Below are 26,331 nucleotides of genomic sequence, written 5' to 3' on the forward strand. Positions count from 1 at the left end.
GGCGATATTTCAATTATTTTGTAGTAGTTTCTCATTCTTTAATTGAGATGTTTCTTTGCTCGCTCGCCCGCGCGTCATTTGTGTTCCTGCTTGAGCAAAGAGCAGAAGGTGAGTTAAAATGATACTTTCCTTACCCCCATCTGATGATCCGGTGAAGGAGAGAAAGTTTGTAACGTTGTTCGTTTTGTTTGCATTTCGATGGTTGATGGGGTGAGGATTTCTAAATTCGGTGACTCTACTCGGCTCTCCTTCCTCTTCTGTGCTGCGCCTTTGTCCCGTGTGGGTTGGGTTTTGCCTTAGCGCTCTTTTCAGTGTGTAATCGTCTTTCTTGTATTTGCTCTGGGAGAGATTAGGAAATTTCACTAAGAAATTCCCACAGACGGCGGCAAATTGTTTGACTCAAAAGATATCGGAACCTTTTTGAATAAATCAATCAAAGAAGATGAAGGGGTAAATCTTAGTCAAACATAATAAATTCCACATCAATGAGCTAACAGAATAGATAATATATAAGATGAAGTAGATATAATCGATCTTATTAAAATTCTTCATTGTGGCTCCCATCAATCGATGGGAGAGGAAGTTTTACATATTTTTTTTGTAGATTACTTCTTTCCTATGAAGATTACAAGAAGAGAGCTTAGAAAAGAGAATGGGAAGGAGAGCCCCCCCCCCCTCTATTGAGGGTTTTTCCCTACTATATATAGTCAAGACACCCTTGCCATTTACTTGGTCCGACGTTCTCTCTCACCAAGTGTGCCTTGGTCGTCCTTTAGACATTGCTCCTTCTGACTCGACGGGTGTCGAGAATGGGATGCAGAGTGGGCCATGTTGTCTTTTACTGCCCTGTTATTTGGACGGGACGTTGGTCAGCTCGGCCGTAACGGTCAGATTTTGACCAATACAGTAAGCATCCAGCTTTCGGACCTAAGCTACTGCTTTATGTATTAATTAAGCTCAGAAAATTAGGTTAAGACATCAATTTTCGTTGGGGGATAAATGAATAAATGCCAATCCTAAGGATTCGTAAATTGATTGTGGATCTAACCCAACAGTAGAAAAATTTGAGTCTTAGATTTTAGTTTTTTATTTTATTTTATTTTTTATTTTGTAATTTTAATCTAGACGAATATACTATGTCAAAATAATTTTCATGTGTTTTTAGCCTATACAAATTTAAAATCTTAAACTAGTAGACTTGTACAACTACATTCATTACTTTATATTTTATCTGCGGCAATAAACAAGGGTTTTGTTCGTCGGTCGGTTGGTGCGGTATGATATTTAGACATTAGTTCGGTATTTTAGGTATTTAATTTTTTAAAATGCTAAACTTATATTATACCTAATAAATTTTGTATGGTTCGTTTTTTCTCTTTTTGGTTTTGGTTTCAGTCTGGTAATATCGGTTTGTTCGACGAGCTCGAAGATTAAATAGTGCATAGAGTTATAAACTATAATAGGCAAAATTACGCTCATTATCACTTGGTCCAACAACCAATCAGTAAATGGCCCACGTTTGAAGCTCTTACTTGATATGACTCAGGTTGTATGTAATATAAAAATTACTTTTCACCAGTTAGCTATTTTTTTCTTTTTTTCTTCGTTTTCTTCCTGTATCATGATTTGCACCCCATTCTACCATTATATTTATTCTTAAATTCTCATTCTAGATCCAAAGTTGATAATCATTATATAGATGAGAAGAAAAAATATTACATTTTTTTTTGAGTCATATGAAGATCACTTCCTCCATTAAAATGGAGAGAACTATGAGGTTCACTTAGTAGTTGTTGTTAGATCATCAAACTAGAAAGAAGATGTTGGCATTGTCTCAGTCTTATTCCTCATTCCACATGTAATTTTAATCTCAATGGCTGATTAAAAACTTGAATAATAGAAGTCACCATTAAAAGTTGTACGAAGCTTTGATTTCAGAAATTGGATTTTTCGATTTGTTAGTTGTTTAGATTGGGTGTTGTCCCAATTGATTGGGGTCATCAAAGGGAGTTCAAAACTCAAATTTGAAGTGATTTGAAGTAAATTTAATCTAGATGTGAGTTAAATTCCAGAAGATGCCCAAGGAAGAAGAACTCGTGAAGCTCCATTGATAGGATTCATTTGTATAATAATGTATAATATTGTATAAGTAATGTATAATAGTGTATACATAATGTATAATAGTGTATAAATACATCTTATAAATTATTGTATACAAGGTTGATACATTATTTACAGGTATTTGGTGGATTTCTCACCTTTCTTCTTCTTTTTCTTCACGATTGATGTGCTTATATATCTTTATACAATTTACAAATATATATATAATGTACTTTTTTGTATAAAAGTATAACATTGTATAAAAGTGTATAAGAATCTCTGACGAATTTTTTGTACGATTTTCACTTACAATTCTTGTATAAAACTAGTCCAAATCTCCATCAAATGACTTCAAACTTTGTATACAGCCTATTTAGACTATTTTTAATAAGTTCAAACGATACCCACTCCAAATTTCTCACAAAATCATATTAAAAATTTAACAAGATTAGCATTAAAGGAGATGAGGTTTTTGGTTTCTCTAGTATGTTTTTGCAATTTTTTTAAGCTATGATAGATATGTATAAACTTGAGGAAAAAGGAGAATGGAAACTCACGGATATTTCACGTCTGAAGATATAGAGAATATAAAATAAAATAAATCGGATCTAAGCTTATTGTTATTTGACTACACATTTGCAAACTTGTAAGTGTGTTAAAATACTACAAAGTTAGCAGTGCATTATTCTGTAATTTTATTCTTAATTAAGGTACTCATAAATACAAAAATAAAATGTTACTATAAGCTTACCTGACTATTCATAATTTTTTATCCAAAACAAGTATCAACCTATAGAGAGAAAAGAGGTACTTAACGGAATAACTTTGATCAGTGAAAATATCTTGTTACTTGCTTAGAGTTATTACTGAATTTAGATAATACAACAAGAACTAATATAATAGAACAATAATACACAAGTAAAAACACCCTGAAACTATAGAAACATTACGTTAAATTGCTTTGTAACCTGTAAAGTAAGCTTCAACATGAATTCCAAACGAAAATGGCAGTTCAAAGGCCAAGTAACTATACATAGAGCCTGTTTGGATTGGCTTAAAAGCTGGTTTGACCAGCTTTTAAGCCATTTTTAGATATTTGAAGTGTTTGGCAAAAAAAAAAAAAACAGCTTAATAAAAGTTAAAAAAGACTTAAAAAAAGCTAAAAGCCACAAGTTAGGATATCCTAACTTCTCTATTTTTGGCTTAAAAGCCATCTTATTTTGACCAACGAAATTACTTACTTGTCCTTTTATAGCTTTTACTAATCCCAAAACTATCCTCATCAAATAAATCCTAAAACATCCAACTACTCCCACTTTCTGTTCATCTTTTTCCCTCTTCTTCTCCTTCATCTTCGACGATAAATTTGTTCTTCTCCTTCATCTTCGACACTTTCTGTTCTTCTTTCCCAAACTTTGCTTGTTCTTCATCCTAAAACATCCAACTACTCCCAAACATGGTTTTAAGGCTTTACATTTTAAAAAAATATGGTAACAATCTTTTTGCAAATTTTATGTTTGGTCATGATCAGCTTATAGAAATCGAGGTTTGGCAGATTGTTATATAACAAGCAAGAGGAAGATGTAAGCTCTTGATTTGTTTTATGCGCTATTTTTGTCTTTTTAACAGAAAAAGTGCTTACCAGCACTTATTTACCAAACACTTCAATAACTTTTTTTAAGTTTCAGCATTTTTAACCAAACAGGTAACTGCTTATTTATAAAACAAGTTTCAGCACTTAAAAGTTGTGCTTAAAAGCCATTTATTAAGCCAATCCAAACGGGCTCATAGAGATCTCATAAATAGGCGTGGATCGAGTCATGCAATTAGTCAAGCACTGAAACACAAGGCCAAGAGCAGCAAATGACTTGCTCAAACTATACATTCTCTTGAGCATTTTCTCAAACACATTAGTCACTTATCTCATTTATGATCTCGCCTAATATATTTTACATGTGCAATAGAGAGCATATATATTTCGATACGGATGGTATTCAATATTTTTTAAGTACCGAATAACATACATAATATTAGGGATGTACAAAGGAAACCGACAAATTGCACTAAAATCGATAATCCGAATCAACCAGAAAAAAAATCCGACTATGGTTTGGTTTGATTTGGTTAGATGTTGGAAAAAAAATCCGACCATAATTGGTTTGGTTTGGTTTTAACTAAAAAAAGTCAAACCGAAACCAAACCAACCTGACATTGCATATATAGAAGTTTTAAATATATTTAATACATAAAAATATTTATTGTAGTGTAGTTTATAAATATTTCTTAAATATTTTCATAATTTTATCTTTTAACGTATTATTTTAAACTTGGACTTATAATTCTTGAATGCTACAATAAGTGTTATGGTCAATATTAACGCTAATAAAAGACATTCAATTAAATTGTACTAGGAATAACAATAGTGTTGGATATCTATTTTTTTTTAGTTTTTTCATGGATTAGATAATTTGCACAACTTATTTATTTTATACTGTTTAGTCATGTAAAAATAGTACTTGTTAGTCGTACTTATTTTAGCAACTTAGTAATTTTGGATTATATTTATTTTTATTATGGCTTATTAATAATATTTATTTTATGTGATTTTATTATCTTCATTGTTGAATATTTTAGTACAATGCCATTGCTCATTTCATATTTTATGTTATTTTTTTGAAAAATACCTTATATAGTGTGATGACGTCATCACTTGTTTTAAAAGTAAATTCTGCATTTTAAGGCCTTAAAAACCTCCTTCAGCATCACCTCATTTTGCGTGTGCAGTCCGGGCACGAAGCTGGAAAGCCATTATGTGAAAATCTGTGAAAAATGATAAATTTTGGCTATATAATGAATTAAGTTGACTTCGGTCAACATTTTGGGTAAACGGACCCCGACCCGTGATTTGACAGTCCTGAAGGGTCCGTAGGAAAATATGGGACTTAAGCGTATGCCCGGAATCGAATTCCGATGTCCCAAGCCCGAGAAATGATTTTTTTAAAATATTTTCTGAAATAATTTTTGAGATTTGGAAATGAATTGTGATTAGAACTCGATGGTATCAGGCCCGTATTTTGGTTTCGGTGCCCGGTACAGGACTTATATGTGATTTAAGATAAGTTTGTGAAATTTGGTAAGAAACAGACTTGAAACGACGTGAATCAGATCGTTTTTGAGAAAATTGGAAATTTAAAGTTCTTAAGAAAATTCCATGAATTTGATGCTAAATTCATAGTTGGTGATGTTATTTTAGTGATTTGAATGCACGAGCGAGTCCGTATGATATTTTTAGGCTGATGTGCATGCTTGGTTTGGAGCCTCGAGGGCTCGAGTGAGTTTTGGATAGGCTACGGGGTGGATTTTGGACTTGGTGAATTGCAGGTTTTTAGCTAGTGTGTTTAGGCCTGCAGGCTTCGCATTTGCGATATCGCAAATGCGAGGGCTTTGTCACAATTGCGAAAGCGGCCCAGGCCATCCCATCTCGCAGTTGCGAGGTTTTTTATCGCAAATGCGGTTTCCCCCAGCTTCAGTCAGCAGTCGCAAATGCGACACAGTAGTCACAATTCCCATCTCGCAAATGCGATAACCCCTTCGCAAATGCAAACATAGCAGAGGTCGGGGTTCGCAATTGCAAATCCTGTTCGCAATTCCCATATCTGCAACGTGCAATTTTTATACTTAGCCGAAAATCAACCATTTTTCACATCTTTTCAAAACATAAACTTCCTAGGGCGATTTTTCGAGAACAACTCTTCTTCCAAATTGATTTTAAGTCAATTTTAACTCGTTTTCTTCAATCATTAGCATCTTTTAACATGATTTCAATTCAAAATCAATGATTTTCACAGGGAAAATTAGGTGTTTTGGGTAGAACCTAGATTTTTCAAAAATTGGGGATTTGGACCTCGATTTGAGGTCCGATTTCAAGATAAATTATATATTTGGGTTCGTGGGGGAATGGGTAATGGGGGTTTGGTTCGAACCTCGGATTTTGACTATGTGGGCTCGGGGGCAATTTTTGACTTTTTGGGTAAAACTTTGGAAAACTCATTTTCATGCATTGGAGTTGATTCATTTAGCATTTACTAATGTAATTAAGTACCTTGTCACTAGATACGAGTGAACTGGTGGTGGAATCAAGGGGTAAAGCGATAATTAAGACGTGAAGTGTGTTCGTGGCATCGAGGTAAGTGTTTGGTCTAACCTTAGCTTGAGGGATTAGGAGTCGAGTCCTATTTTCTATGTGGTGTTTATCGAGTACGACGTATAGGCATGGTGACGAGTACCTATACGTTGGTGTCAAACATGCCCGTGAGTCTTATATTGTGATTTTTGTGACTTCATTGTATTGTTCATGCTTTGGTGATGATTCCTATTGTTGGCAAGGTTTGTGGAAGTAATTGTGGCGTTTGAATATTGAGGAGCGTTGGCTCAAGTCATATAATGAAACGTAAAAGCGTAAGAGGTAAATTAAACCCTATTAGAGCATTGGCTCAAGTTGTAAAGTGAGTTGTAAAGTGAAAGTGAAAAAGAGAAAAGAATATCTCTCTTGCCGGGATGTTGTTGTTTTGATGTTGTCCCTTGCCGGGACTTGTTGTTGAATTATTGTTCCCTTGCCGGGATTCTTATTGTAGTTTCATTTATTTCCTTGCCCTATTGTTTGTGGTTGTTGTTTGGGTGAGGAAGAGAGTTAAAGCACGGAGGTTGATGCCGTGCATTGTTTGGTGAGAGAGTGATAAAGCATGAAGGGTGATGCCGTGTATGATTTGTGAGGAAAGAGTGTAAAACACGAAGGGAGATGTCGTGCCACATGATGTACCATTCCGTGCCGATTATATTGATTATATGGTGAGGACGAGAGTAAAAGTACGAAGGGTGATGCCGTGCACATTTTCATTACTTGATTGCTTTGGTGAGGACGAGAGTAAAAGCACGAAGGGTGATGGCGTGCACTTATTGATTTCTGATTCTTTGTTGATATCCGGGATATATTGTTTCTTTCAATTACTTGTTGTCCTTAAATTCTGAATTGATATCTCCCCCGCAGCATGCTACCCCTCCCATACTTGACTGTTTATTATTGTTCTTCTTTTCCGCTATATATAGTTGAATTGCACAGGTTTATTGGTAGTCTGGTCCTAGCCTCGTCATTACTTCGCCGAGGTTAGGCTAGGCACTTACCAGCACATGAGGTCGTTTGTGCTGATACTACACTCTGCACTATGTGCAGATCCCGGAGCAGCTTTTGGATCGTAGATTGGGCGGCTACCTTCAGTCCACGCGGAGATCCAAGGTAGACCTGCAGGCGTCCGCAGGGCCCTGGCGTCTCCCTCTATCCCTTTATCCCTGTTTCATTTCCTTAATTCAGAAACAGTGTATCGTTTATTTTTCGGACTTTGTATACAGTAAATCTTAGATCGTTTGTGACACTGTGACACCAGTTCTGGGTGGTTAAGGCTTAAACATTTGTATTAGCACATGTTCAGATATTTTTTTTATTGCTTTTCTTCCGCTTATTTTAAATTTCCGCTGTTTACACGTTATTGTTTTATAAATGTTAAAGAGTATAAAAGGGGTAAAAAGGTAATTTGTTCAATAATTGGCTTGCCTAGCTCACATCAATAGGCGCCATCATGGCTCCTGAGGGTGAAAAATCCGGGTCATGACATATAGTTATGTCTTACTAGGATCAAAGAAACTTTTGGAGCACAAATTCTATGTTTTGTGCTATGAAGATTTTATTTAAAAAATCCGAAATAACCCGAAAACCCGAAAAAAACCAAAATTTAAAAACTCGACTTTTATTGGTTTGGTTTGGTCTTTAGATTTAATAACCTGACACAATTGAATTGGTTTGATAATTAGAAAATCCGAACCAATCCGACCTATGTACACCCCTACCTAATATTAAACAACAACAACAATACCGACCAAGTGAAATTTTACTAGTGGGGTCTGGGGAGGGTAGTGTGTACGCAAACCTCACCCCTACCCCGAGAGATATAGAGGTTGTTTCCGATAAACCCTCAGCTCAAGAAGACGAAAAGAGGCAATATATCAGTACCATCAATAGAAACCATAAAACAAATAACAGCATCACCAGAATATACCTAATACTAAAAAAAATCAAATACCATTTCAAATACCAAAGTACCAAATATCAAATACCACATTTTTTGATTTAGGTATGGTAATTTAGTTGTTATCAAAATATACTCAGCTCTATCAGTAAAAATGAATAAAATGGGTTGAAATACAAGGATTTTAAAAAGAACCCGAACCCTGCAAGTGGCAAATAGAATTATCCACGTTTCCCCCCAATAGAATATGTAGCTACTTCCTCAGCAAAATCCTCAATCCATCCGCCAGAAAAAAATATCTGCAACTCTACATAATAGAGGCTGAGAACCTTGACAGTGATAGCTCCCATCTTCACCATTCCACAAAATACCTAATAAACCCTAAAAAAATTCTTGCAGAAAAATTCTTCATACTGTCAATTCAATCATCCCAATTTCAAATTTTCCTTTCCTCTAACCTTAATTCATAGTTTTTTTCTTCCTAATGATGGACTTGGCTTATTCACCAATGGCCAAATGCATTTCGACGCCATTTCAATCTTTCACTCATCGACCACTAGCACTTTTTTCTAGGGTTTCCATTTCGGTACACATTAAGCCCAAATTTGCAAATACTTATCGTCGGTGGAACATGTGTTCTGCTTCCAGCTCGGATACACATACACTTGTCGCTGGGCATAAATCTGCTGAAGTTGAAAGTAACAAAGAGGATGAATACGGGGACTTAAAATCATGGATGCACGAAAATGGGCTACCTCCTTGCAAAGTGGTTATTAAGGAAAGGCCTTCCCATAATGCTAAACATCGGCCCATTCACTATGTTGCTGCCAGTGAGGATCTTCAGGTCCATTTCGTATCATGTTCATGATTTTTCTTTGTTTATTTTCGTTTTTCTTTGAGGTCAACTTGTGTTTATTTATTTAATTATTTATTTATGATAAGGCGAGGTCAACTTGTGCTTATTGTAGGCTGGTGATATTGCTTTTTCTGTTCCGGATTCGTTGGTGGTAACGCTTGAGAGAGTTTTGGGAAATGAGAGCATTGGTAATGTGCTACACTGGTTTTTGCAAGTACAGTTTCCATTTGTTAGCTAATGAGGAGTCAAACAGATTCTTTTGATAGGATTTTCTCAAGCATACTTTTAACTGCTAATACCCGTAATTTAGCTTATAAATATGTAAATTCTCAACAACAACAACACAACAACTAGACTTCAGTCCTAAACAAGTTTGGGTCGAATCCTCACTTACCATGTTAATGCATATAAACTCATGTCATCCCATTATTATGCAAGTACAAATAAAAAGTATTAGATATTCTGTATATTTATAAATATGTAATGACTATTTAAGAAGCAAAATCATGAAATCAATGTATAAATCGGCATAAAAGTTAGTTGCACTGACCCTTGTACTCCTCAACATCATTCTTCTTGGGACAGAGTTAGTAAGTGAAAATTTTGTGGATTACTGACTCCCTTAAGTTAGAAAAAGAATTCACTGTCATCCCCTCCCACCCTGCATCCAACCCTGGCATTCAATTTACTTTTCTAAAGTCAGGGAAGTAGATTTTGTGTTGATGAGGCAATTCAAGAGAGTCTAGTTTTAATAGCTTTATGCAAGTGATGGTTGGTCAAGAATGCTTCATTGGGATTAATGGGCGTTGTAATATTTAATAAGATGTATAGTTTGTCTTTGTTCTTTAAAAATAGAAAGTTGATGAGAAAAGTTTGTTTTACAGCTGAACTCTTGACAACAAACAAATTGTCTGAACTAGCCTGCTTAGCGCTTTATCTAATGTATGAGAAGAAACAAGGAAAGAAGTCGTTCTGGTACCCTTATATAAAAGAACTCGATCGCCAGCGGGCAAGGGGCCAGCTAGCTGTGGAATCGCCTCTTCTATGGTCAGACGCTGAACTAGATTACCTGACAGGGAGTCCTACTAAGGTATTTGAAGTTTCCAGCTGCTGACAGATATCATAAGTTTTATTTTCATCGTTAAACAAGATTTTGGTGAAAATTTAGGCTGAAGTTTTGGAAAGGGCTGAAGGGATCAAGAGAGAGTACAATGAGCTTGATACAGTCTGGTTCATGGCTGGATCTCTGTTTCAGGTTTTCTAATTTCTTTCTAGTCTGATATTTTATCTTTTGTGCACCGTTGCACTCATCTTAGCAATTAGCCAGTTGCTTGATTGATTCTGATGTTAAACATTCTTTCTTGTGCAGCAATACCCCTATGATATACCCACTGAAGCATTTCCGTTTGAGATCTTCAAGCAAGCTTTTGTTGCAGTGCAATCATGTGTTGTACATTTACAGGTTCGTCACGCACTGATAATGGCATTTTATTAAGTTTATATTTCTTATAGCCCTCTGTGTAAGAATGATTAAGACTAATTGAAGTCTTTACTGAAACCAGAAAGTTAGTCTTGCCCGGAGGTTTGCACTAGTCCCATTGGGACCACCATTATTATCCTATTGTAGCAACTGCAGAGCAATGTTAGCAGCAGTTAATGGTGCAGTGCAACTGGTTGTCGACCGCTCTTATAGGGCAGGAGATCCAATTGTTGTGTGGTATGTAATCTACCTTCTACCTTTTTTTGTTAGTTTTCAGTTTTTTCTTTCAACTCAGAACATGGTAATTATGACAAGGTTGTGTTTCAAAGCTTAGGATTGCACTCCAATTGGGTGGAAATACAAAGAACTAGTAATGGTCTATACTCTCTTTTTATTGGAAATTTCACCTCTATTGGAGACTTTGAACTAGTTAAAATGGATGATAGATTCATTTTTATTTAATTTTATTTTATAAAGGAAACTTTGGATGTTGTTTTTGGCCTTCTTGTTGTAGTACCTTTGGACATAGTCCCCGACTTTGAGTGGTCGTATTTTGGCCTTCTTGTGCGTGGATGTGAGGCTTGAATCATAGGTTATCCCAAGTAGAGGCAACTTCAAGTACCTTGGGTCGGTTATCCACGGGGGAGGGGAGATCGATGAAGATGTCGCACACCGTATTGGGGTAGGATGGATGAAGTGGAGGTTAACATCCGGAGTTTTGTGTGACAAGAGAGTGCCAACGATACTCAAAGGTAAGTTCTATAAACCGGTGATTAGACCGATCATGATGTATGGGGCTGAGTGTTGGCCTGTTAAGAACTCACATATCCAAAAGATGAAAGTAGCAGAAATGAGGATGTTGAGGTGGATGCGCGGGCACACTAGGATGAACAAGATTAGAAATGATGATATTCGGGAGAAGGTGCACGTGGCTCCCATTGATGACAAGATGTGGGAAGCGAGACTCAGATGGTTCGGGCATGTACAGAGGAGAAGCCCAGATGCTACAGTAAGGAGGTGTGAGCGGCTGGTTGTGGAGGGTACGAGAGGAGGTAGAGGACGACCTAAGAAGTATTGGGGAGAAGTGATCAGACAGGATTTGACGAGGCTTCAGATTTTCGAGGACATGACACTTGATAGGAAGTTGTGGAGGTCGAGTATTACGGTTGTAGACTAGTTGGTAGTTGAGTCTTGCGTTACTTTATACTGTTGTGAGCCTAGTCTGGTAAGGTTTTTGTCTAAACTAGCTAGGGGCATTGTCGTGTCTTAATATTTTCTCTTTTCAGTGCAGGACCTATTTACTAGCCATCATTTCTGCCTTGTATTTTTCTTCTGCATTTTATGTTCTTATTTTTCCTATGATTTCTATGGTGAAACTAATATTCTCTCATTTTGTTTTTCTTATTATCTTGAGCCGAGGGTCTTTTGGAAACAACCTCTCTACTCCTTCGGGGTAGGGGTAAGGTCTGCGTACATACTACCCTCACCAGACCCCACTTGTGGGATTTTACTGGGTTGTTGTTGTTGTTGTTGTACCTTTCCGCTTGTTGTTTTTGGGATACCATCCTTACATGAGCCATATCTCTCCGTTCTTCTACTTCGTCGAGGTCTTGTATTCTATTCTCGTCGTTGTTTGGTCTTTATTTTATAAAGGAAACTTTGGATGGATAGATGGACTTTGCTTTAGACATAACCAAATTTGTTATCCTGTACTCTTGTTTGGCAAGAGATCTCTTAGCAATATGTTACTGCATTTCTGTAGGTGTGGACCACAACCTAATTCAAAATTACTCATTAACTATGGTTTTGTTGATGAAGAAAATTCGTACGACCGTCTTATGGTGGAGGTACTATTTAAACCAATCTTCACACAATTGCATTAGTTCAGTTTGAAATAATGTGCCTTTTGTACAATTCAGGCAGCATTAAATACAGAGGATCCTCAATATCAAGACAAGCGTCTAGCTGCTCAAAGGAATGGTAAACTATCAGTGCAAGCTTTCCAGGTAGAATTCTTTCAGTTTTGAGGAATTTTGTTAGTGATTTGTTTTTGAGTAGAAGACGTTTTAATATGCCCTGCTATAGGTGTGTGTGGGAAAAGAAAGAGAGGCTGTGTTGGAGATGCTTCCTTATTTGAGATTGGGATATGTTTCAGATCCTTCAGAAATGCAGACGGTCTTATCATCTCAAGGCCCTATTTGTCCGGTAAAAACTTCTGGCCAATCTTATGTACGAAACAGAAATTTTGCATGGACAAAAGAAAGGGAAAGATTCTTGTAGACCTTAGCTTCTTCTCTTGTTGGAATCAAATAGGCACCTATGTCTTAATAATGATGTCTGCTATGTTTAGCAGTAATCCATGCAATAGAAATTCAATATGAACAGGTTAAAGAAGGGTGCTACCATCTATCTGTTTCCATGTGGCAACTGATATTCATGTACTCTTTCCTGCCAAGTGCAGGTACCCTTTTACATGTTGATTAGTTGTTGATGTAATTCAGTAGTGAATCATGTCATGAGCATTTGGTACTCTGCTAAATGAGGAGTTTGATGCTACTGTGAGAAGCTTGGTGTCCTATTTTATGCATATCTTACTCCCCAGTTTTACCAAAACTTGTTTCATGGTGTCTAGCACGTATTGCGGAAACCCTGTTTTAGGTAAAACAAGAATAAAAGGAGAAGGAAAAAGATTCATGGCTTCCCAACTAATCACTTAAACCACAATTTAAATTGGTTGATATCCAGTTACATAATAACAAAAGGTGCAAAATCTTATTTCACCTTTTGATCAATGCAGGTGAGCCCTTGTATGGAAAGAGCAGTTCTGGGTCAGCTAAGTGATTATTTCGAGGCAAGGCTGGCTAGTTATCCGACCACTCTAAGTGAAGATGAGGCTTTGGTAAACTCCTGAAGCTTTTAGAGGTTGAATATTGATCTAAGGTCATCACAATGCATCTAATATTGGTTTACTTCTCATAGTTGGCTGATGCTGATCTGGATCCAAAAAAGCGAGTTGCTACACAGCTTGTCAGGTTGGAAAAGAAAATTCTAAATGCATGCCTGGAAACTACAGTGAACTTCATTAATCAATTACCTGATCTCTCCGTATCTCCATGTCCGGCTCCTTTTGCTCCAACATTGAAATGATAGGTCAATCACTCTTCTATTCCCCCCCCCCTCCTTTTTCCTTTCCCCTGGACCGTTTCTTCCTCAATTTTTTTTCCTGAAAAGGACGCTCAATTGCAGAGATTGTGGATCAAATCTTCTTATAAAAGCTGTGGATAGATTGAGCATCTTTCTCAAGTGTATTGATACTGGGCCAACCAGACTGCTCATCAATGAGGTCAGTGAAGTTGTATGAATGTCCAGAATGAGTAGAAACATGAACGCTGTCAGTGTACACTGATGATTTTGCTTCAAATCTAAATGAAGTATTCTCATCGTATCTTGTGATAAAACACTGGGAGCTGAGAGGGATAAAATGAGTTGTTATGTAATTTGGTCTTATCTTTTTATTAGAAGCTATATTAAAGATATGGACGAGGGAGGATTGTTGATTGCAGAATAAGTAATGTTAGACTCCAGAACAAGAAAAATTGGACTATTAGATATCATATCATGAAAGTAGCGTTAGCTTGAATCAAGTGTGAATTTTTGACGTCTGTGAGAGATAAAAAACAATCAAGATTAGTTTTGTACTGCCATAATCAGTTGTCATGGTACCGGTGTTAGATTTTCCCCAAGAAGTTGAATTTCTGCAATATACTATCCTTTTATTTTTTATTTTTAAGCAAGTGGTGAAATTATTGGCACTATGCTTAATGTGGATTTGCTTGTGCTTTTCAGGTGAACTTAGCGACTGAACCAATGAAGTAGTCCAAAAGTATACAAACGTTGCTCTGTGCAATATGCTGGCAGTTCTACAATATCCATTAAAGACCAATGTTCTTCATTGTCATTCTCCTTGAGCCTAACTGTGTATTAGCCTTCTTTATCATTCTCTTTTCTTTTTCTCCCTTTTTCACTGTCACATTGAGTTTAATGATGATGCGTTTAGGTGTATAAAGAGAAGGTTCTTAATCGATGCAGTGCATCCTTGTGCTGGCCATCTATGTGATGTTAATCATTCTTTGTAAATATTGGTTTTGATGTATCATATTCAATCTGATTCTCCAGTCAGAGTATATGATGTAATGCATTATGAACATGTTTATGTTGATGCTGAATGTTGGACACTACACTAATCAAATATGGCATTAAATAAATGAAATGACTCAAAGCTATTATCGTAGTGCATAAAGGGAGTTCAGAAAGCCACAGAAATAGGGTGAGCCTCGCTGGTTTCACAAGGGAATTCCTTAGTCACCATAGAAAAACAGCTTTTAAGGTATTTTTTGGTAGATTTCCTTCTGATAGCTGCATTATCCAGCAAGGTGAGTACTAGTGTACTTCGGGACCTCAATTACTCTTAAAGGGGTAGTTTGGATTAAAATCAGGTTATCCCAGGATCATAATTCTGTGATTATAACTAGGATGGATAATCCTACCTTCCACTTGGAATAGATAATCTCACGATTTTAATATGAATCTTATGCTGGTTTTAGCTAATATCCACAACTAATCACTGGACAAATTTAATCCAAAATTATATTACTGGGATAACCCCTATTCCCTGTAACAAAACGCTCCCTTATAGTCTCGTTCTATTCAAGAAAAGAATCCTGGAAGGAGGCTGTTCAGAACACAATAATTACTATAAAGCTGATCCCAAAAACAACTGCTGATCCAAATCTATGATGATACTCCAAATTGGGTGGAAATATAAAGCACTACTAATGGTCTATAATCTCTACTCTTGGAATTTTCATCTCTATTAGAGTCATAGCAACAAGTTTGAACCTTCTATGCTGTTGTTTGTCAACAGATCTTTTAGCAGTAAGCGTTCTTCAATATTAAGAGTGTTTACCCAAAAGGTACAGTTAAATTTGCAAAAGTGATTTATAGATACGTGGATTAAATTGATCTGATTAATAAGATAACTAAGGATACATGAATTGATTTGTTATAGATAAATATAAAGTAACAACAATTAGTAATGAAATCAAGTAAATATAAAGCAAGAATATAATAAAGTTAGCCTGGGCCATAAGAACTCGGAATCTCTCTATGGGTATGACTCCGGTTGAATACTCGGCCTTTAAGAACACTTCGAATCTGGAACAAAAGAATATAGAGAACAAAGTAGGCGAAACACATAAAACAACCCCTTTAACTTGTCCTCAACAATCAGATAGACATCTCAACTAACCCCTTTATCATTTAGTTACTTCAAGTGGCTATTAAGTGTATCAAGTAGACACCTCACATTGACATGGCAAATTACGTATATTTTAGTTATATTTGGGCGCGTGAGGCTTTTAACAGACTTTTCTCCTATTTTCAAAATAACAAATAATTTTACAACCGCTAATGGAGTTCGAATTGGATACTCCGACGAGTTTGATCGGATACCCGGCCCGCTTATACACCTAATCTTCAACCAAATCTCCGACATCAAAAACCTAATCTAGTGCCGCTCCATTTCCAAACGGTTCAATTCTTTAGTCCTTCAAGCCGATTCGCTCCTCCCCCGGGTCATCTCCATCACTGACTTCGACGACAATGACTCATTCTCCATTGCCTTCCTCAGATTTATCATCAAGTTCCTTCACCACTTCGTTTCCCTAAGCAAGCCTCTCCTAAACTCGACTCGATATTAGAACTCGTCCAACGAAGCCACCATTAATGTCTACAACCAGCAATACTAAACTAACATGTACATAGGGCTAGCATGGCGACAATACTGATATACAAAATATACAGGACTCGTCTATAAGCTTCTAGAGATAACTGAACTGTATCATGGTAGGGACACGACCTCGACCTACCCATCTAACCTGTATATATATATAATGGACTCCAAGGTTTAGACCTGGTAACCCTGAGGAAGTGGAGCTTACCAACCAAGCTGATGTTTCACTTTGTCTACTAGGAAGGTCTATCCAGTTATCTATCAGGATTTGCAGGCATGAAATGCAGTGTCCCTAGCAAAAGGGACGTTAGTACGAAATAATGTACCGAGTATGTAAGGCAAAAAAATAGCTAAAAGCTGAAACTGAACTAATAATATAATAACTGAAAGTAACTGGGAGTCAAAGATAATCTGAGGATATGCTTACCTGCTGATACTGACTCAACTTTCTCAATATAGTAAGTAAAATAGCTGCTCGGCCCTATAAGGCTCAATATGTGTAACTGCTCTAGCGTAGTAGGCTCGCTCATAGGCGCTCAGCCATACTAGGCTCTGATCTCGACCATTCTGGGCTCGCTTATAGGTGCTCGGCCGTAGTAGGCTCAGTATATAACTTGTCATCTGATCAGAGGTTGCCCAATAGGGGCCTGCCCTCCAATTATAGCTCGATGGTGGTGAAAATACTGTAATACTGTATATATATAGACTCTCTGCTCTCTTGGCTGGAAGAAGACAATATTAAACTGAATATAAAGTCCCAATAAGAAAAAATACTGTAACTTATGAGACTAGGACACTGTACATAAGTTTAGTAATACGAACTCCTCTTTATAGCTCGTTATCAAACGCATGTAGTTACGAGATCATGCCAAAATGAAGGAAAGTATAACGACCCCATCGATCATTTTTAGCTTTAGCGCTATTGGGCAGTTTGAGGCCATGAGCAGCTTCACTTCAGGTATTATGACTTGTTCGCGTGGTCAAAATTGAAATTCGGAGTTGATTTGGAAAGAAAATTCTTATTTCGGAAGCTTTAAGTTGGAAGAATCTGACTAAGGGTTGATTTTGAGTAAACGACCTCACAATCGGGATTTGAAAGTTCCAACAGGTTCGTATGATAATTTTGGACTTGGGTGTATGTCCGGATCGGGTTTTGGATGGCCCAGAAGCGTTTCGGCGCCTATTATAGAAGGTTGGCATTTTGAAAAAATTTCATAAACTTGGGTTGAAGTGCATTTCAATGTTATCGATCTCCGTTTGGGATTTTGAGTTTGGGAGTAGCTCTGTATGATGATTCTGGTGTTGGTAGCACGTCCGAAAGTTGATTCAGAAGTCCGTAGATCATTTTGGGGTCATTTGGCGAAAGTTAAAATTTAAAAGTTTTTGAGAAGTTTGACTGGAATGGACTTTTTGAAATCGGGGTCGGATTTCGATTTCAGAAGTTGGAGTAGGTCCGTAATGTCGAATGTAACTTGTGTGCAAAATTTGAGGTCAGTCGGACGTGATTTGATAGGTTTCGACATCGAATGTAGAAGTTCAAAGTTCATTAAGCTTGAATTGGGGTGCGATTCATGATTTTGATGTTTTTTTATATGATATGGGCCTTGAGTAGGTCCGTGTTATGTTATGGGATTGGTTTGGGTGATTGGACGTGGTCCCGAGGGCCGGGTGCATTTCGGGGTGGTTTTGGACCAAATATGAGATGTTTTGGACTGTTGTTTTGGTGCCTGGTTTCCTTCTTCGCGAACACGAAGGAAGTCCCGCTTTCGCGAAGAGGAATTTGTGGGTCTGTTGGGTTTGGCCTTCGCGAACGCGAGCCAGTGGATGCGAACGCGAGGCAAGAGCTGGACAAGCCTTCGCGAATGCAACCAAGGCAACACGAACGCGAAGAAGAAAGGAAGGAGCTGGGCCTAAGGCCATCTCCAACCTTGCCTCCATCCCCCATAATGGAGGAAATATTTGGGGGAATGTAGCTCCAACCCTCCCCATTTTAGTTCCCAAAATGGGGGATGAATAGTGTTCCCTCAAATATGGGGGTACACTATTCATCTCCCTCATTACTATTCATCACTTTATTATTATTATTATTATTATTATTATTATTATTATTATTATTATTATTATTTTATTATTTAATCTTTTAATTTATCTCTTTATATATACCTAATTATGTTTATGTAATGTCTTTATAATATTAAAATTATATCTTAACTTTGGTGTATAATTTTGATAAATTAATTTTCGTGCATTTATTATTTATATGTAGAAATGGCACTAGATAAAAATCAACGATTTCAAGAATTTTTATTTCGACATAGCAGAATTAAGGACAAAGATGCTCATTTTGCACTTTGTAATGCATTAATAGATCATTTATGAGAGAATACTAGAAGTTGAAGTTGAATATTTATCAAGTATTTCGAATGAATTTTATTGTTATATCATATGTATTTAATTAATCTTGTATCGCAATGATTTCACTTTTATTTGAATTATTAGTTAATCTATAATAATTGCTTACAAATTATATTATTTAAAATTTTATGGAATTGTTTTAATTATGGAAATTACAAATTAATAAAAATAAAAGATGGAATTTGTTTAATGGAAATTAAAAAATGAAAGATAATAATATAATATAGAAGAATTAGAAGAATATAAAAAAGTTTGAGGAAAAAATGGGAGATGGTTGGAGTAAGTTGTCCCCAAAATGAGAAAATCCCTATTTTGGGGACCAAAAATAGGGTAAAGGTTGGAGATGCCCTAAGGCCATTTGGCCTACACGAACACATAGAAGGGAGCGTGAACGCGAAGGGGCGGGTCAGCTAGCCTTTGCGAACATGATCAGAGGGTTGCGAACGCGAAGAAGAAGGGTGTTGTGCTGGGCAGAATGTTTAAAAAGCGGGGTTTGGGTTCATTTCACCCATTTTTCACACGGCTTGGGCGATTTTTGGAGCTTTTCAAGAGGAGATTTTATCATCAAGCATAAGGTAAGTGATTTCTACTAGTTGTGAGTTATATACAAGGTTTATACATGGATTTAGGCATGAAAATTTGTAAAAATTTGGGATTTTGTTTATATTTTTTGATTTTGACCACGAAATTGGACATGGAACTTGGAATAAATTATATATTTGAGTTCGTGGTGTTATGGGCAAAGTTTATCTTCAAAAAATTTTGAAATCCGGCCATGTGGGGCTGAGGGTGATTTTTATCGACTTTTCGAGCGGAGTTGAAAATTGTTGTAAATTGGATTATAATGAGTATTATAGCTTGTTTGGCCAAGCTAGAGAAATCAACTTATTTTTAGAAGTGCTTTTGAAAAAAGTACTTTTGGAGAGAATCAATTTGTGTTTGGCTAATCAGTCTGAAAAGCACTTTTGAGAAATAATTTGTGTTTGGCCAAGCTTTTTAGAAAGTGCTTTTAAGTGTCAAATTACGAATAAGGACATGAATAGATTTACTTAATAATTAATATTATAAGTAAATAAATAATATCAAAATTTTGTTATTACATGCAATAATTAAAAAAAATCATTTTATTTAAGTAAAATATGAAAATAAAATTAAAAAGTACTTAATTCTTTTAATATAAGTTAAATATATTAAAATTTCTTCAACAAATATAAAAGCATTCATCCTTAAAGTCACTATATATTAGAAAATTTCCTAAAAATAAGAAGAAATATTTATAAATTAATATCCTAAGTACTGTATTAGGTTTAAGGGTTATTTTGGTATATACTATATTTTGTTAAGGGTATTTTAGGTGAGAAGAAAAGCCAAAACTGCTTCTGCTTTTGGAAAGAAGCTACTTTTTTCTGCTTCTGCTTCTTCCCAAAAGCACTTTTTTCCCCAAATAAGCTTGGCCAAACACCTCAAATTAGGAAAAAAGTGCTTTTTGACCCTCGGCAGTGCACATTTTATATTTATATGTTGGATCGGGCCGTATGACCTCGGCATGACTTGTGCATGATAACTCTTTGGAACTAATAATAATTGACATTGTTTTATTGGTTTGAGATATAAATTGTTAAATGATGAAAAATGAATTTGGGAATTTCCATTAGTAATAGAATTGTTAATTATTTCCAGTTATTAATTTTTTAGCTATGTTATGTATTCCATACTTAAATATAATATCAACATTTTATTGTTAGCCCATAGTAAGTGTCGGAATCGACCGCTCATCACTACTTTTTCGAGGTTAGACTTGATACGTACTGGGTATGCGTTGATTTACGTTCTCATACTACACTTGCTGCACATTTTTGTGTAGGTGCATATATGTTTAGTGGCCTTGAGGTGCATAGGCGTGGATGATTCAGGGACTTAGGTGAGCTGCATTTCATATTATGACCCGCAACTAGCAGAGACCCCTTTAGAGTATTTATATTTTTTCTGTCCTATTTGTATTCCGGACAGATGCTAAATTTTATTTTACTTCCTAGTTGATGCTCATGCACTTGTGACACCGGGCTTTGGGGGTGATTATGGGTTTTTAAGTATTGAAATTGTTAAAATATTATTATTTACTCTGTAAATTCTTTCTTTTACTATTTAATTGAAGGAAACTATGATTTTCAAAATTACTAAAATAACAACCAAATTAATTATTTATTGTTGTCTTTCCTGACAGCGATGTCCGGCGCCATCATGACCTTTAATGAATTTTGGGTCGTGACAACATGGTATTAGAGCACTAGGTTCACTTAGGTCTCATGAGTCATGAGCAAGTCTAGTAGAGTCTTGCGGATCGGTACAGAGACGTCTATACTTATCTTCGAGAGGCTACAGGGCTATTAGGAGCACTTCCCTTCTTGATTCCTCATCGTGCGATTTGGTTCCTTTGAGGCTTATGCCTTTGTTTCTTTCTTTCTTATTCAACCTTATGCGATGTGAAACGCTTGTTATAAATCGGGAATTGAGGAATTGTAACCGTACTACAGATGTGGTGCAGGATTTTTCTCCTTGCGTATTTGATTGGGCTATTGTCGTCGCCTTGCAGAAGGTCGTTCTGTCGTTTCAGCTTAGTATCAGTTCTACCTAAGGTTTTAAGATTTGACATTGATTGTTATGGCAATTTGTGCGTTGATATTGCACATTATTTGTGTAATGCTAGGATGCTTGCCTATGCGTCGAAGCAGTGAATTACTTGGAAGGAGGTTTACTCAGTGCATGATTCAGAGATTCAGTATTTTATTTTCGGCGGAGGAAAGGCAATCGGACTACGAATGCTCTGATTTAGGTTGATGGAGTAACGAGACTTGATATTTTCGAGCGTGGTAGAATTTTCACCAGTAATGTGGTGTTGTCTCCCTTGATTGAATGTGTTAAGTTCACCGGTGTTATGGTCTTCGTCAAATCTCCCTCGGGGCAAGGTAATGTGAAATAGTGCCGGAGAAGCGGCTATCAGAGATCGCGGTGTGCGGTGGTTCAAGATTGAATTGGTGTTCCTGGTGTTGATGGCTCGAGAAAGAAGATCTTTGATTGTGTTTAAAGTTGGTAGCGGTCTATTGGTTCAGGTTCTACAGAGATGGATTTTGACTTAAGGAAACAACTGAGTAGCGAAGGATGAGGAAAGACATGCGGGAGGTGTCTTGCGGTGGATAAACTTCTAGAAGGCCAAGTGTGAGAAGCAGGAGTTGAGTAGTTTCTTAAAGGAGTGAGTTTGACCAAAGTGGGAGAGTGACAGAGTAGCATATGGGTTATATGGTAGGATGACTACACGCCTTGAGAAAAGTTTATAGTGATTTGGGATTCATGGTGGAAAGTGACTATATCTACGGACTTAATTTAGAATATTGGCTATTATACGGCGGGAGATTGGATACAACAAAAAGGAGTGATTGATATTAAGAAGGATACAACATGACTTTGGATTGGAATATATTGTCGCACCTTCAGTTGATGTCCATAAGGAGTGAACGGACTTGCACAACTGGTAAATGAGCACGGGCTCAGGATGGGTTACTGATTTTGTAGTAATTGTGCCTAGTGCAATGACGTTGGAAGATGTCAGCATGTAATTTCCACATGTGGGTTATCTCTTGTGAGCAAATTAGCAGTCGCGTGGTTAATGAAGCTTCTATGAGGAATTCTACTGGCTATTCGGTAAGAGGTTGACTATGTAAATGTGGCCAGTGATTCAGAGTGTTCATGAAATGCTAACAGAAGGATTTCGAGGAATTTGGCGTGTTGATTATGCAAGATCATGTCCATGGGGGATAACGAATATTGGTGTGTTACAGAGTTATGCAATGGCAGCTTCAAGCTAAGTGGGAGAGCCCCACCGCCTACTATTGGATTGAATGGTTATCTACTTGCGAGGTTTCTGGTTATCAGCATATTGATGGGTTATTATGACTAAGGAAAGAAAGCATCAGTGGTAATTTGAGCAAAGGATTTGAGGAATGTGTGCTATAATTGGCCTTATCGATTCATGTTGAGGATTTGGGAAGACTCATAGTTTATGCTCGTATAGATATGATGTACAAGGAAAGTGATTCAGCCGGGTGCTTCTTTGATAGAGTGTTCATATGCTAGCAGAGTTTTGGAGTTTGATTATATTCAGGACCAAGCCAGAATGGGTGACTCTCAACAATGGTCCTAGTGGATTTAAAAGTTAAAGTGCGGTGCCTAAGGATTCTAAGTCCGTATTATGGTTAAGTATCGAGCTTTTTCAGCAGATTGTGAAAGGGGCTTGGAGTGTTCTATATTATCTTCAATATGCAGTGTAGCATTGGAGGAATGGGAGAAAATAACTTCGGATTCATAGAGGAATTATCAGGAGGGGTATACTAGTTGAAGACGCGAATATGCGCACAATGAGAGTATGAGATGGTTCGTGGATTTGAGACAACGTGGTCTTATGAAATAAGGTCACTCAGGATGAGTGCGGATTTGGGTTCTTACGTTTTGAATGGAGCTATTATTATTCCTAAGGAAAGTCCAAGTTAAATTAGAAAAAGTCAGATCAGTTAGCAATGGTTGATTTGGCATGATAGTGGCAATGATCAATTCCTCTAGTGTGTTAAGTTATACATGTGATTTGTGGCAGTACGTGCGAGGCTTGGCGGCCGCCGTAATTGATTTTATTCGAGGGCAATCGAGTATTATGGTGGTTTAGACCACTACTTGAGGTTTGTATTTTCTACGGTTATGGGAATTCCGTTATGTGTTGCAATGGTTCTCCTAAAATGAGTTAAGTGTGCAATTCCATATGACGAAATGTGTATTCTATTAGTGGTTTAGGATATATGATGAAATTCTTGTACTCTTGCGCATTGGCATGATTAGATGGAGTGAGTAGCATGAGAATTGGAAGTTGAGGATCAAGGTTGCGATTCAGTGTAGACAAGAATGTCATAAGTTTGGATGAGTAGAAAAGGGTTCAGATGGTTAGAGTAAGCTGGTTTTGTCTTTAGCATCACCTGAGATCGGTGTCCTGAATAAGAGGCTTTGCGTGTTGACTGCAGATTCTTGATTTGCTTTACAACGTTAGTATGGCCAGTGGTATGGAGGTGCAGACTTGTTACCTGGTGCGGAAGGTCGTAGGAGAATATCCCCCAGGAAGATCGTATAAGTGTGACATGTAGTCACTTGATTGATTGAATATTGAAACCAAGTTTGGAGATTTTTGGTACTATCGCTAATGTGAGAGTTTATGCCTGAAAAGCACTCTATTCAGTTGGTTGTGAATTATGGAAGTTTGTTCCAGATTCGACGGTTGTTCTTGTGTATCATGGGAAAGATAATTGTGGATCCTTGGAAGGGTATTGGCCCAATATGGTACGGTCAGAATCGGCTGAGGTCTGTGGAGGGATCTATAGGTGAGTGTGTGCTCTATATCAGGCCGGATGTGTTCATTTCAGCATAGCATTGTTCATGGAGGAGTATTCGGGCCTAGTATGTTACTCATGTCGTCAGCTATTCCGTGTAATCTATATAATGCCAGGTGGGTTGTGAGGTGGTTTGATTATTCACACTCGTCCTAAGATCCCGTGTAGTTTGTGGTGTTATATGAGCAGGATGGCTCTCGAGATGCAGGTAATTTATTACACCTTAGTTGCACTTGAGTTTTGTGGCGTATGGAGCTGTCTGTCTCCCTAGGGATGGTATTACGCACTTGGCGTGCTTGTGGTTGATATTTGGGTATTTCGTAGTTATGAGAATTTTAGTTCAGTAAGTATTTCCTTATAGATTATTATGTATGGATTGGGTGGCACGCCGCCACGAGGATGTTGTTTGGATTGGTTGGCACGCTGCCACAAGTAAGATGGTTGGATCGGGTTGCACACCGTAACAGTGTCATGTGTGGATCGCGTTGCATGCCGCAACAGTGTGATGTTGAGTACAGTTTCACATATCTATTCTTGTGTGTTTTGTTTCCCATTTTCTGAGGAAAGTTCATAACATCCTTTCCGTTGTTTAATTAGTTACGTGGGTTGAGTAGTTCTTTCCAGAGTTCGTTTTCCTTATGTATCACATTCGAGTTTGTAGCTTGTTGGCACATTGTGGCTTCATATGAGAGTTTTGGCAGCGTTTGAGGTGGCTTATTTCCTGAGCAACTTATACTGGGTGAGACGAGATTTTTGGACCTGAGATTAGTGCGATCAGATTTATATAAGGTAAATTAAAGAGTAAATATCGATATTCAGTCCAACATAAGGTAATGGTTCTTGTCGGGAGGAGAGACTCTATGAATTGTGATTCGGTGGGTGGTTATGAGTTTCTACATGTCTTTTTTGTCGTAGCAGCATTACAAGAGTTGGAACAGGACTTATATGCGTCATGAGGTGTGTTATGGGCATCAGATTCACGAGATTTTGGCTATTGTTATTAGAGGATGTTATTATGGTAAAGTGAATTATGTGGTGCATGGTATGGATTTAGTAAGGGTATGCAGTCATGTATTGGTGCATCGTGTAGTAATTTATACGGTGTTCGTATAATGGAAATATGCCTGGTAAAGAATTTTGGATGTTGGAATTTGGCTGTAAGGCTTATTTGCCTAAATAAAGGGGAGGATCTTCATATTGGCTCGAGCTAATGTGCTCAACTGATTTGTCGTAGCACAGATAGGTGCACGAGGTGTTAAACAGTGATTTCAGGCAACTCTAGAGCAGTTCTTAGCACGTACGAGGATGAACGTATGTTTAAGTGGGAGAGAATGTAACGACACGGTCGTTCATTTTGAGCTCTATTGCGTCATTCGGTAGTTTGAGGCCATGAGAAGTTTCACTTCACGTATTATGACTTGTACGCTTGGTCGAAATTGAAATGGGGAAGTTCAGAGTTGATTTGGAAAGAAACTTCTCATTTCGAAAGCTTTAAGTTGGAAGAATCTGACTAAGGGTTGATTTTGAGTAAACGACCTCGGAATCGGGATTTGAAGGTTCCAACAGGTTCATATGATGATTTTGGACTTGGGCGTATGTCCGGATCAGGTTTTGGATGGCCCAGGAGTGTTTCGACGCCTATTGTGGAAGGTTGGCATTTTGAAAGAATTTCATAAATTTGGGTTGAAGTGAATTTCAATGTTGTCGATCTCCGTTTGGGATTCCGAGTTTGGGAATAGCTTTGTATGGTGATTCTAGTATTGGGAGTGCGTCCGAAAGTGGATTCGGTGGTCCGTAGATCATTTTGGGGTCATTTGGCGAAAGTTAGAAATTTGAAGGCTTTTGAGAAGTTTGACCGGAAGTGGACTTTTGGATATCGGGGTCGGATTTTGATTCCATAAGTTGGAGTAGGTGCGTAATATCGAATGTGACTTGTGTGCAAAATTTGATGTCAATCGGGCGTGATTTGATAGGTTTCGGCATCGAATGTTTGAAGTTCTAAAGTTTATTAAGCTTGAATTCGGGGCGCGATTCATGATTTTGATGTTGTTTGATATGATTTGAGGCCTCGAGCAGGTCCGTGTTTTGGTTTGGGACTTGCTTATGTAATTGGACAGGGTCCAGGGGGCCTTGGGTGTGTTTCAGGATGGTTTTGGGCCAAGTTGGAGATGTTTTGGACTGCT

The 26,331-nt window shown here is 37.3% G+C and overlaps 1 protein-coding gene across 1 annotated transcript; it reads left to right on the forward strand.

Annotated features, from left to right (window-relative positions):
• Positions 1–8,410: 8,410 nt before the first annotated feature.
• On the forward strand, positions 8,411–14,695 carry LOC104223142 (uncharacterized). Its single transcript, XM_009774512.2, has 13 exons — positions 8,411–9,024; positions 9,149–9,224; positions 9,921–10,126; positions 10,205–10,291; positions 10,406–10,498; positions 10,599–10,753; positions 12,279–12,363; positions 12,436–12,522; positions 12,602–12,721; positions 13,314–13,415; positions 13,496–13,666; positions 13,763–13,859; positions 14,363–14,695. The coding sequence occupies exons 1-11, from the start codon at positions 8,665–8,667 to the stop codon at positions 13,661–13,663; spliced, it is 1,539 nt and encodes a 512-aa protein (XP_009772814.1). The 5' UTR covers positions 8,411–8,664; the 3' UTR covers positions 13,664–13,666; positions 13,763–13,859; positions 14,363–14,695.
• The last annotated feature ends 11,636 nt before the right edge of the window (positions 14,696–26,331 follow it).

Source organism: Nicotiana sylvestris, chromosome 2 (assembly GCF_000393655.2).
Source record: "Nicotiana sylvestris chromosome 2, ASM39365v2, whole genome shotgun sequence".
NCBI lineage: Eukaryota > Viridiplantae > Streptophyta > Magnoliopsida > Solanales > Solanaceae > Nicotiana > Nicotiana sylvestris.

What these genes read in the sequence shown, in the direction of transcription:
- LOC104223142 (XM_009774512.2), top strand. Translation starts at nt 8,665, where the DNA reads ATGATGGACTTGGCTTATTCACCAATGGCCAAATGCATTTCGACGCCA. An exon ending in CTGCCAGTGAGGATCTTCAG is followed by an intron (nt 9,025 to 9,148) that starts GTCCATTTCGTA and finishes TGCTTATTGTAG; the next exon opens with GCTGGTGATATTGCTTTTTC. An exon ending in CATGTGTTGTACATTTACAG is followed by an intron (nt 10,499 to 10,598) that starts GTTCGTCACGCA and finishes TACTGAAACCAG; the next exon opens with AAAGTTAGTCTTGCCCGGAG.